General features: G+C 28.2%; 1 protein-coding gene across 2 annotated transcripts in view; it reads right to left on the bottom strand.

Annotated features, from left to right (window-relative positions):
• The window catches only part of LOC117167192 (endoplasmic reticulum metallopeptidase 1-like), a 32,237-nt gene that overhangs the window by 10,516 nt on the left and 8,714 nt on the right, over positions 1-13,007 (bottom strand). For both annotated transcript variants that reach the window (XM_033351918.1, XM_033351917.1), the window contains exons 6-11: positions 10,912-11,217; positions 10,603-10,832; positions 10,330-10,510; positions 4,843-5,027; positions 4,583-4,738; positions 837-1,042 (exon numbers count right to left, since the gene is read on the bottom strand). In XM_033351918.1, coding sequence (XP_033207809.1) covers positions 837-1,042; positions 4,583-4,738; positions 4,843-5,027; positions 10,330-10,510; positions 10,603-10,832; positions 10,912-11,217 — 1,264 coding nt within the window. The remainder of the gene's footprint in view (positions 1-836; positions 1,043-4,582; positions 4,739-4,842; positions 5,028-10,329; positions 10,511-10,602; positions 10,833-10,911; positions 11,218-13,007) is intronic.

Here is a 13,007-nt window from a genome sequence, read left to right as displayed (position 1 = left end):
GTTTTCAATAAAGAAAAAAAAATCTATTTTCAAGCCAATAGTTAAATCTTGATCTAAACAAATGAGTTCAACCCATGAATTTTCAACTTCAATGATAAATCCTCAACTGGATTAGATAAATTTTAACCCAGAAAATTATCATTTTCTAACAACAACAAAATTCATTTTTAGCAAATTAGTTTAACTTTTAATCAATTAATTACATTTAAATTCCAAAAACGAAGAAATCTGAACGAAAAATGTAGTAGTTGATAATTCAACAAAGAAAGCTGTTAATTTTTAATATAAAAAGAACAGATAAATTCAACCCAAAAACGACTTTTTAACATGAGATGAATTTCCAACTAAGAACAAATTTTGAGTCAAGAGAGAGACAAAATAGCAAAAAAAACTGTTGAATTTTTAAGCTAGAAGATGAATTTTTAACCAAGAAAATAAGTTTTCTAACAATAAGAATGAATTTTTTACCAAAATGCATGAATGTACAACTAGATACTTCAATTTTCAACTGAAAATGATAAATTTTGAACTAAAAATAGAATAGTTAAATTTTTAGCTGAAAAAATTAATTTCAAATTAAAAAAAACTAATTTTGAACAAAATAGTTCAATACAGGAATATAAAGCTACTTTTAAAAATTAAGCATTATTGCTATTCAATTTTATATTGGAATTTTTAAAACATGACCACGCTTCGAAAAAACCCCTGACTTAAAAAAAAAATCCCTGAAATTTCCAGATGTTTCCAGGTACATGAAAATTCCCTGAAAATTCCAGGATTTCCAGGTTTCCCAGGTAGGGTAGACATCCTGAATTTTAAAAAAATTAATATTTTACCACAAGAATGTTGTGACTGGTAAAAGGTAAGGTAATCCGCAATATAATTCTTCCTTGCAGTCTTTAATAGTTGGCGACGCAGCACCTATTTCAGGTACGAAAGCTTCTACACTATGAGGACTATTCATGTCCAGGTCGACTATCCAATAGCCAGTCCCTGAATATCGCAGAGTTCCATTTGCATTGTAATATTGCCTTTGGGTGTGCTGTAACAATTAAATAAAATAAATTTATCCAACTTTGAAATTTGATATAATTTCAAGTTCATATAATCGGCCATACGATCATTTATTATACAAATGCGGTTACAAAAACGTTTCGGCAACATTTCTGTACCCTCTTCAGGTTAAAATTTATCAAAAAATAATATTATTCAGAGATCAATAATATTTTAAACTCAAAATTTAAAAGAATTGAAATTTTGTCGAACTTTGTATTAACAATTTAGTCATTACCAAATTGGAGGAAAATTAAATAATTGTTTGTGTAGGTGCATTTAACAACATGGGGGACTCTTTAAAGCTCACACAAGAAATTGAAAATAATGAAACTATAATTCTTTTAGATATTTCCATTTTAAAAAAACACACGAAGGTAACATAGTTACAGATTGGTTTAGGAAACAGACATGGTCTGGCCAATTGTATTACCTATAATTCACATAATGAATTCAGTCGAAAGATTGGCTTCATAAAAGGACTCATTATTAAGGCTCTAAAACACAGTGATTTTAATTTCAGAAAAAAACGGTGTAAATTTAATTTAAAAACTTTAAAATTTAATAATTATATACCCATTGTCGTTAATAAATAGCATTATAAAAAACGTAGGCAAAGTATCAATGCAATCTACAATAACACGGGTAAAAACAATAAAAAATAAAAGTGGTTAAAGGAACATAGTAAATTTGACATTACAGTATTTTTCCCATATATAAAAGGTTAATCTGAAAGACTCAGAGCATTAAAAACATAAAATTACCTCTTATTTTAAAAATAAATCATAAATTAGGAAACACTTTTCAGAATATAAGACTCTGACTTAAAAGAGAATTCATCGAATGTAATATATTCAATTAAATGCAAACAATAATTTTTAATTTAAATTATAAAAGAAATTGAATGCATTTACAAACTGAAATGTTAAATATTGATAACACGTACCACCTGAGCATTTTTATATTAATTGAAACTTTCATTCTGAATTCAAATTTTTTTCTGTAGCTTACTCGACGATATAATTAAATCTGTATATAAACATTTTCCAATCGTCTAATTGATAATATTTGAGTATCATGTCGTATCTCGATGTTTTCAGATCATGGTTTATCCGTGAAATTATTTATCTCATGGGAGAATTAAATCAAATTTCTTACAATGTCACTAACTTGTATATTATTTATTTAATTTCGTCCATAGTTGCGGAATTTAAAAAAAAATAATAGTGTTTTTATTAATAAATAATATTTTCGATTGGGAAAAGGAAAAATAAGACCTACACAAGCTAGGATTTAATTGTCTACACATTTTATAATTACTAAATTTTAAATACGTTTGAAAGAATTTCGATTTTTTTATGTGACTTTCGAATATTATTTATCTCTATAATATTATTTCTTGATCAATTTTAACCTGAAGGCACAAAAATAAAGATATCTTGTTGTTGGTTAAACCTTGAACTTTATTTTTGAAATAAATTAAATTTATCCTGTATCAAAAAAGTGTCTCCGAAATCTCGCAATCATTCTCGTTGAAAACCTGATCAGTTTTTTCATTACTTAAAGTTGTTTCATATGCTCAACTTTAAATTTTTTAAATCAAATCTACACATTAAAAATGTGATAATGTTAGTGCTTTTCGCTAAAAATTAGTATTTTAAAAAAATGTATTACAAAATCACATAGTTTGGAAAAAGACTTGAAAATGTGTTAGTTTTTTCACGGTAAATTAACATTTTTAAGCAGAAATCATCACCAAGGCTCCAAATTTTCTGCAATTTTAGGTTATGGTAGCATCGTACGTTCTAATTGGGTATTTTTAATCTAAAAATTATTATATTTCAAAGATTACAATTTTTTCAATTTTTTTTTTACGTTTTTCAACTTTTTCAATTTTCTAATAGTTTTAAGCTGTACTCACATTTTTCACAGAAAATTGGTTATTTCAAACAAAAATTGAAACCAAACTTTTTTTTTTCATTTCAAAAAAGATTCACAATTTTTGAACAGTTTCATGTTATTTTGGCGTTATATACCGAAAACTGGTTACTTTCAAAAAGAAAAGTTTTAGATATAAAGGAGGATTTACTATCATAAACAATTTTTTATTATTTCATATTTTTTAATTAAAAAGTTTTTTAATTAAAAGTTTTGTAATAAAATCTTTTTGGCTTGAAAATGGAAGCATTTGGTTGACATTCTTTTTCTTTATTTACGGAAAATGCTTCCTCGTTTGAAAATTCAACTATTTTGTTCAAAATTTATCTTCTTTGGTTGAATTAAACTATTTTTTATTTAAAAATGAAAGATTTGTTGGTTAAAATATCAACTATTATATTTCTTATAAAAAATGAATCTTTTTGTTAAAAATTCAATTACTTAGTTGAAATTAAAACTAATTTGTTAAAAATTCATTTTTGTAGTAAAAGAATCACGATTTTTGTAGAAATTTCATCCTTTCGGTTGAAAGTTGTTTTTTCTTTTTAATTAAACTGTTTTTTATTCAAAATTAAAAAGGTTTTCAACGAAATATTAACTATTACATTTTCCGTTTAGATTTCTCTTGTATTGGTTAAAATTTCAAGTACCTTGCTGAAACTTGAACTACTTTGTTAAACATTCATATTTATGTTGGTAAATTCATGATTTTAGTGTAAAGTTAATAATTTTAGTTAAAAATTTAACTATTTTATCAAAAAATCGTTTTTTGTTGTTGTTAGAAATTAATTTTTTAACTGAAAATGTTACGATTATATTTTTTGTTAGAAATTTATCGTTTTTATTTTAGAATTTTATTTTAAATTCATCTAGTTGGTTTAAAATTAAACCATTTTGTTGACAATTTCATCTTTTTAGTGGTAAAATTCATCTTTTTGGTAAAAAGTTGATCTTTTTTGATCAATAATTTATTACTTGGTTGAGAATTGAACTACTTTCATTGAAAAATCATGATTTTGGTTGTAGATTCATCTATTTGATTGGAACTTTTTTTTAACGAAAAATTCAACTATTCCATTGTTGGTTACAAATTTCGCTTTATTAGTTGAAAATTCAACTATATGGTTGAAAATTTATTTATTTGCTGAAAATGTGTGATAATGAATTAAGCCGTTATTTATTTAGAATTTAAACATTGTTTGGTTAAGGTACCTTACCTACCTTACTTTACTTAAGGTCCTTACATTTCATTTCTACTACTTTATTATGAAAATTCATTTGGATTTTTTGTTTGAAATTAATTTTTCAAGTGAAAATTTAACTATTCTATTCTTGGTTGAAAATTGATCATTTTTAGTTGAAAATTCAAGTATCAAGTCACTTGACTAAAAAATATTTCTTAGTTGAAAATTCCACTCATTTTTCGTTCAGAATTGATCTTTTTGTAATAAAAAATTAATTTCTCAGTAGAAAGTTTAAACACTTTGATTAAAAATTAATTTTCTTGCTTGACAATTAATTTTTTTGGTTGAAAATAATATCGCGCGTAAATAAGATAGAATTCTGGATAAAAAGAGGATGTATACTTTACCATAATCATAAATCGCTGAGCCGCTGGTGACATTGGATCTCCACTATACGGGAATCCAAGAGGTGTCAAAATTAATATTCCAATCGATAGTAAAAATATTCCAATTAGAACGCTAAGAACTCTTTCTGCATTTCTTATCAAAAGAACTATTGGAATCTGAAATGCAATTGAATTATTCCAAATATTATTTCGTAAATTAAATCATGTGTACCATAGATCTATAAAATGTCTAAGTTAAATTATGAATAAATTGACATTACCACGTAGCTCAATAATAGGCAGAAGGCCAGAGAAACCATGTTAGCAATCACGACTTCAGAGTTGATTCCAGCACCAGCTCGTCCCATTATTGGTACAAATAAATAAAGTGCACCGAGAGTTAAATAAAACGTCTGTACATACGGTACACATAATATTCCCATTTCAAAGCACAGCCATTTCCAACCTGCAGGATAGAAAGCAAAATAAAAATATAATCAAAATTCCTCTTGTGATTCACACAGGCTACGGTTTCAATTCAGAGATCGAAAATAGTGTAAAAAGCTGTCGTAAATTTGAAAAAATAGTGTCAAAATAGTGACATAAAATTTTGTCAAGCACTGAGAACTTATGTGCATTCCGAATATAGTCCGGAATCAAAAAATTAACTTTATTTTTTAAGCAAAAGCAAAAGTTCCCGTTTTCTAACCTAATATTTAATTCCATGTTCATTTGAAATGTTACTCTTTAGTTAAGAATTTATCTATTTTATTAAAAAAATTTACTACATATATTGTTCAAAATTGAATTACTTCGTTGAAAATTCAACAATCTTGTTAAAAAAACGTACTTCTTGGTTCAAAATATAATTGCATTGCTAAAAATTGATTTTTTTGGATAGAAAATTCAACAATTTGATGGAATTTCTCTTTCTTTCTTCACTAAAAAATGTGTATTTCTTGATATTTTAACTATTTTGTATGTAGAAGACTCATCTTTTTAGTTTGAGAATTCATCACTTTCTGCAGAAACTTCACTTATTTTGGTTAAAAATTCAACTGTCTGATCCAAAATTCATCTTTTTTAATTAAAGATTAACTTTTTTTGTAGAAAATCGTATTTTCGGCTAGAAAATTTAACAATTTGGTAGAAAAATTACCTATTTGATTGAAAATTGATTTATTTTGTTAAGCAATCTTCTTTTTGGTAGAATATCAATTTTTCGGTTAAAATCCAACTGTTTGGTGAAAAAGAATCTGTCTGAGTTGAGGATACAAATATTTTATTATAAATTGATAAAAAGAGATATTTCGGGTTTCACTCGTGTAAATAACTACGAATTGTTTGCCGACGTTTCGTGAACATTGCAGTTCACATCTTCAGGGCTGACCTGAAACTGAGGTATCAGGTCATGTTGTTCTTAGGTATACTCTCTACGATGCCTGTGATTGGCCAGAGAGCCCACACCGTGGGGACTGGTTTTTGCAATGACTCTTGTTTTATCAAATAAAATATTATGTCCTGTTTCGACATGAAGTACAGCTAGTGCTGATTGCGTGAAATGTTTTAGCCTAATTTTACTCTCATGTTCCTTAATACGCTGGCTCACCGCTCTCTCGGTTTCTCCAATATAGATTTTGCCACAAGAATAAGGGACTTTATATACTCCTGTATCACTGAGGTGTGCCTTTTTATCTTTAGGGTTATTTAGTAGTTGTCCTATTTTCGCAGGAGGTTTAAATATGGTTTGGATGTTGTGTTTGTTGAAAGTTCTTCCTATTTTTTCTGTGACACCTTGGATGTAGGGTAGGGTGGTGATCATTTTTCTCTCCCTTTCTTTCGCAGGTTGTGTTGACTTGCTTTTTTGAGTGTGTCTTCTGTAAACTGCATGTCCTAATGTATTATCAGATTTTTTGTAAACTAATACGTCCAAGAAAGGCAATTTTCCGTTTTGTTCTATTTCCATGGTGAACTGGATATTAGGATGTAATTGATTGATAAAATCGAAAAACTTATTTAGTTCATCTCGCCCATGTCGCCAGATGACAAATGTGTCATCAACGTAACGGAACCAGAATTCTGGTTTAAGTTTGGCTTGTTTAAAGATTTTAGTTTCTAGATGTTGCATAAAGACATTAGATATTACAGGTGAGATTGGGGATCCCATTGCTGCCCCTGAGGTTTGTTTGTAGAATTGGTTATTGAACGAGAAGTAAGTGCTATTGAGACAGAGTCCTATCAAAGGTACGAGCTCGGAAGGGAAGTTTGTGAAAGATTTAATGCTCAGGGGCAGCAATGGGATCCCTAATCTCACCTGTAATATCCAATGTCTTTATGCAACATCTAGAAACTAAAATCTTTAAACAAGCCAATCTTAAACCAGAATTCTGGTTCCGTTACGTTGATGACACATTTGTCATCTGGCGACATGGGCGAGATGAACTAAATAAGTTTTTCGATTTTATCAATCAATTACATCCTAATATCCAGTTCACCATGGAAATAGAACAAAACGGAAAATTGCCTTTCTTGGACGTATTAGTTTACAAAAAATCTGATAACACATTAGGACATGAAGTTGACAGAAAACCCACGCATACAAACAGATACCTACATGCCTCCTTCCACCATCACCCATCTCAAAAACAATCGGTCATCAGCTCCCTTGTATACAGAGCTGTCTCCATAACAGACAAAGATAACTTACAAAAGGAATTACAAAACGTTAAACAAATCCTAATACAGAACGACTACACAAACAAACAAATTGATAAAGCAATACGAAAACACACTTAAAAAAGCAAGTCAACACAACTTACGAAAGAAAGAGAGAGAAAAATGTACCACCACTCTGCCTTACATCCAAAGTGTCTCAGAACAAATAGGAAGAATTCTCAACAAGCACAACATCCAAACCATATTTAAACCACCTGCGAAAATAGGACAACTACTAAATAACCCTAAAGATAAAAAGGCACCCCTCAGTAATACAGGAGTGTATAAAGTCCCTTGTTCTTGTGGCAAAGTCTGTATTGGAGAAACCGGGAGAGCCGTGAGCCAGCGTATTAAGGAACATGAAAGTAAAGTCAGGCTAAAACATTTCACGCAATCAGCACTAGCTGAACATCATATCGAAACAGGACATAACATTTTATTTGATGAAACAAGAGTCATTGCAAAAACCCACAACAAATTTCCAAGAAAACATAGAGAAGCAATCGAAATCTTAAAACACCCTAATACATCAATAGGGACAATGGATATAATACCAATCCGATTTGGCTTTCCGTTCTCCCGGATTAAAAAGAAAAATAAGAAATAAAAAAAAAAATTGATTGGCCAATGAAGTTCGACCAGTCCCCACGGTGGGGCGCTCTGGCCAATCACAGGCATCGTAGAGAGTATACCTAAGAACAACATGACCTGATACCTCAGTTTCAGGTCAGCCCTGAAAACAATTCGTAGTTATTTACACGAGTGAAACCCGAAATATCTCTTTTTATCAATTTATAATAAAATATTTGTATCCTCAACTCAGACAGATTCTTTTTCACCAAACAGTTGGATTTTAACCGAAAAATTGATATTCTACCAAAAAGAAGATTGCTTAACAAAATACCATTTTTTGTTAAATTTTCTAGCCGACAATACGATTTTCTACAAAAAAAGTTCATCTTTAATTAAAAAAGATGAATTTTGGATCAGACAGTTGCATCTTTAAACAAAATAAGTGAAGTTTCTGCAGAAAGTGATAAATTCTCAAACTAAAAAAATGAGTCTTCTACATACAAAATAGTTAAAATATCAAAACATATACATTTTTAGTGAAGAAAGAAAGAGAAATTCAATCAAATTGTTGAATTTTCTATCCAAAAAAATAAATTTTAGCAATTAAATTTCGAACCAAGAAGTACGTTTTTTTCACAAGATTGTTGAATTTTCAAAAAAATAATTCAATTTTGAACTATATATGTAGTGAAATTTTTAGTGAAACCCGAAATATCTCTTTTTATCAAAATGAATCATCGTGAAAGCATAAAATCTATTATTTTATTATAAATTGATTTTGTTGGTTAAGTCCAACTTTTTTTTATTTCAAATTAAAATATTTTTTTATTTTAATATCAAGTATTACATTTTTCGTTGAAAATTAATCTTTTTAGGTTAACAATTCAATTCCTTGTTTGAAAGTTCAACTACTTTATTAAATAGGTTCATTATTTGGCTCAAGTTTGATAATTTTAGCCGAGAATTCGTTTTTTTTTTGTTTTGTTCTGTTCAAAATTAATTTTTTTAACTTACACTTGAACTATTTGTTTATTATTCAACTAATTGATTGAAAATGAACCTTTTTGGTGAAAATTCATATTCTCGGGTTAAAAATTCAACTGTTTTGTAGAAAATTCGTTTTTTCAACATGAAAGTTCAAGAATTTTGTATAACATTCAACTATTTTGTACAAAATTGAATTCATTATGTAGAACAGTTTTTTTTGTATTCAAAATAAATAAAATTTAATTAATTTCACTACACTACTTTAGTTTAAAAATTAATCTACTTCAATTTAAAAACTCAACTGTTTAATTAGAAAATTTTAGTAACCAACAAAATTCAAACTAAAAATTATTCAAATAAAATTTAGACTGAAATGACATCCATTCTTCAAAATATTAAGTTGAAAATTTATGTAATTTGTTGAAAAGTTGTCCTTTTGGTAGAAAATTAATCTTCTTGGAAACTATTTAACCATTTAACTATTTGGTTGAAAATTCAACTATTTTGTAGGAGGCTTATACTGTTTGGTGAAAATGAATCTGTTTAAGCTGATACCTTTTTTTAAATTAGGTTTATTGGATAAATTCAACTGTTTTGTATTTAAAGCAAAAATCTCTTTTTTTGTAACATCAACTATTCAATTTTTTGTTGAAAATTCATCTTTTTAGGCTGAACATTCAAACCCTTGATCGAGCGTAGAAATACTTTCTTAAAAGTTTATTTTTTTGTCTGAAGATTCATAGTTTTAGTTGAAAATTCGTTTGTTTTCTTCGAAATTAATTTTTTAACTTAAAATTTAACTATTTTGTTGAAGATTGAACCAATTGGTTGAAAATGAACCTTTCTGGTGAAAATTTATATTCTTAGGTTAAAAATTCAACTTTTGTGTAGAAAATTCGTCTTTTTGGTATGAAAATTCAACAGTGTGGTACAAAATTGAACTATTTGGTACAAAATTGAACTATATTATAGAAAATTGTATCTTTTTATTGAAAATTAAATCACTAAAATACAAATTCAAGTACTCTATTTGTGGTTAAAAATTCATCTTTTTTAGTTTTTAGAAACTAAACAAATTTCAACTCAAAATTAATCAAATATCATTTAGACTAAAATCACAACCTTTGTTTAAACTATTTAGTGTTATTTGTCAATATAATTTCTTAGAAAGTCGAAAAATTATTATTTTCTGTTCCATTCAATTTTAACTTTATTCTTTTCCAAACTCGAGTCTTTTCCATTTGATTTCTTACTCATTGAGAAGGATTTCTAGTTTGAAATATTTTATTCAAATCTTTTTTAATTGTGCGCACTTTTTCGAAACAGTAGCAAAAAAGTAGAATTGCCTAAGAAAAGTGTCAAATAGTGTCGTGAGTATAATGGCTGGTTACAAATTAAATTCAAAGCGGGATTACGGTTTCCGGCGGCTACAGCACACTCATTTACTCTGCTGTAAATGAGAATCTTAAATTACGATAAATTAATTTGCTTACCTCTCCACTTATCAAGAAAATTGTATCGTATTACATTTCCAATCGCTGGAAATATTACCCAATGCAAGGGTATAAAACCTGAACGAATTTCCAGTATTATGCATAAAAATAGGACTGACATCCAAATTATACTGTAAGCATCACAGTATAGTTGATACAAAACCCAAGGAGAAGCAATATCCTAAAAATTAAATTAAAAAATAAATTCACAATTTAAATAAAAATTATAGTCAGAACTTAGACGGAAATCTATATTAAAGCTACTGAACTAACCCGTCGTTGTCTTTTCCCCATATAAAGTAGAAAACACATCGAAATAGTGGCGGTGGGGCAAACGTAAAGGAAAAATAACCAAGCTGGTCTCGCATACCAGCTCATGACTTTTCCTAGTTTTGTTAATACCAAGGCTATCATCGAAGCTGAGATCATCAAAATAAGCCAAGAACATATCACAGTTGCGACGCACATCATTAGTTGCCTTACGTACATTGAGCTTTTTACCTCTGTCAAGTGAATGCTACTTTGATTAAACATTCAATAAACAAAGAACAAATTATTAAACTTTAGAAATAATCATCAGACCTTTTCTTGCGTATTCCATGTTTAGAAAAATGGAATAAATCCCTATTAAAATACCAAGAACATTTACAATAGTCGCCACATATAGTGGCCATCGAATAACAAATGCGCCCAGAAAATCGAAGAAAACGAGACTTCCGTCCGATCTTTGAGAATCAGAGGCAGGTAAATAGGGACTCGAAGCTATTCCACGAGACAAAGCGAGAATATTATCTCCAGTTCTCTGAAGAGAACCCAATGGTATTTGGTTGACAGTGTCAAAACGCGTGTGGTAGACATAACCATTCGTCGACCAAGCGAAATCGAGACCTGGAATAATTTAATTGCATAATACAAATTTTATCTACTTAAAATCCAGTAACAACTGCTTACAAGAAGAGGTCGTGAGATATGCGTCGCCGATTAAACTGGAACTTTGAGTCCAGCACTTGAGCGCAAATACTCAAACCTCGTTATGTCGGAAACTAAAAGCCCGTTGGGTCAAAAGACAAATACGGACCTAATGGATTTTGATGTACTTTCACCCTGTAAAGCCCCAATCGAATCGCGACGCACATGTCTAGACCTCTCCTTGTTAGGCTAAAATTAAGTCACCCCTAGGTACCAGAAGCCGCCGAGCCTTTTTTCTCTAAATGGGGGCTGGAGAATATCCTTATAATATTGAATGGCACGATTTGTACATGATATAATAATATTATAATAGATACTAAATACTACTAAATAGTATAAAATTCATATTGCCAAAGATCTCACAAAGATTTCAATAACTTCACAAATATTACCAAATATTTCAAATGTTTCGCAAAGATTTTTAAAGATTTCCGAAAGATATTACAAAGACAAGATAATATTTATATAAGATTATATTTTTTATAATATAAATATTTTGGAAATATTTGAAATATTGGAAAGTTGTCAAAAAGATTGGAATCATTTCCCAAAATTTCAAAAAATGTCGCAAATATTTCGGATGGCCTTAAATGATTTCACCAAGAATTCAATGATTTTTAATAGATTTCAATCGTTTTTACACGTTTTACCAAATATTTCAAAATGTTCCAAATATTTCGCAAAGGGTTCAAAAAGATTTCGGATAGATTTAAAATATTTTAAGAAAGGGATACATGATTTCCCAATAATTTCACAAATATTTCAATTATTTTTTAAAGATTTCGCAAAGATTTAAAGAATTTCACAAATATTAACAAATATTTGAAAAATATTTCACATATTTTACAAAGATTTTAATTATTTTCTAAGCATTTCTCACAGATTTCTAAGATTTCTGATAGTTTCAGAAGATTTCACACAAAATTTAATTGATTTCCCAAAAATTTCAACAATTTATTAAGCATACGAAATATTTTTAATATTTTATAAAAATTTCAATGATTTTCCAAATATTTCAGAAAGATTTCAAATATTTCGGATAGATTTAAAAGATTTCAATCATTTCAAAAATATGATAAAATATTTATAAAATATTTGAAATATTTCGCAAAGATTTCCAAATATTTGACAAAGATTGCAATCATTTCTCAAAGGTATCACAAAAATTGTAAAGATTTTGCAGATAGATTTATAAGATTTCACAGACAACAATGATTTCCCAATGATTTCCACAATTTAAACTTTTTTACAAACAGTTTATAAAGATTTTTAATGATTTCACAAAGATTTCAAAGATTTCAATGATTTTCCAACGATTTCAATCATTTCAAAAATATTATAAAACCTTTGAAATATTTCGCAAAGATTTCGTATAGACTTAAAAGATTTCACGGAATTCAATGATTTATCAAAGATTTCAAGAACTTCACAAATATTTCCAAATACTTCAAATATTCGACAAAAATTTCGAATATTTTAAATATTTGACAAAGATTTCAAAATTTTCACAAAGATTTAGAATAGATTAAGAAGATTTAACAAAAATGTCAATTATTTCACAAATATTTCAGGTAGATTTTTAGAAAAATTCAAACGATCTGATGAATTTAAGGGCATGTGACACAGCTAAATACCTATATTACCGACCACAGTTTTACAGTTCACTGAATGTTTTTTTGAACCTAAGAACTTTTTTTGTAAATAAAATA

Source organism: Belonocnema kinseyi, chromosome 2 (assembly GCF_010883055.1).
Source record: "Belonocnema kinseyi isolate 2016_QV_RU_SX_M_011 chromosome 2, B_treatae_v1, whole genome shotgun sequence".
NCBI classification, from domain to species: Eukaryota; Metazoa; Arthropoda; class Insecta; order Hymenoptera; family Cynipidae; genus Belonocnema; species Belonocnema kinseyi.
This window is presented reverse-complemented; position numbering and strand designations above follow the sequence as displayed.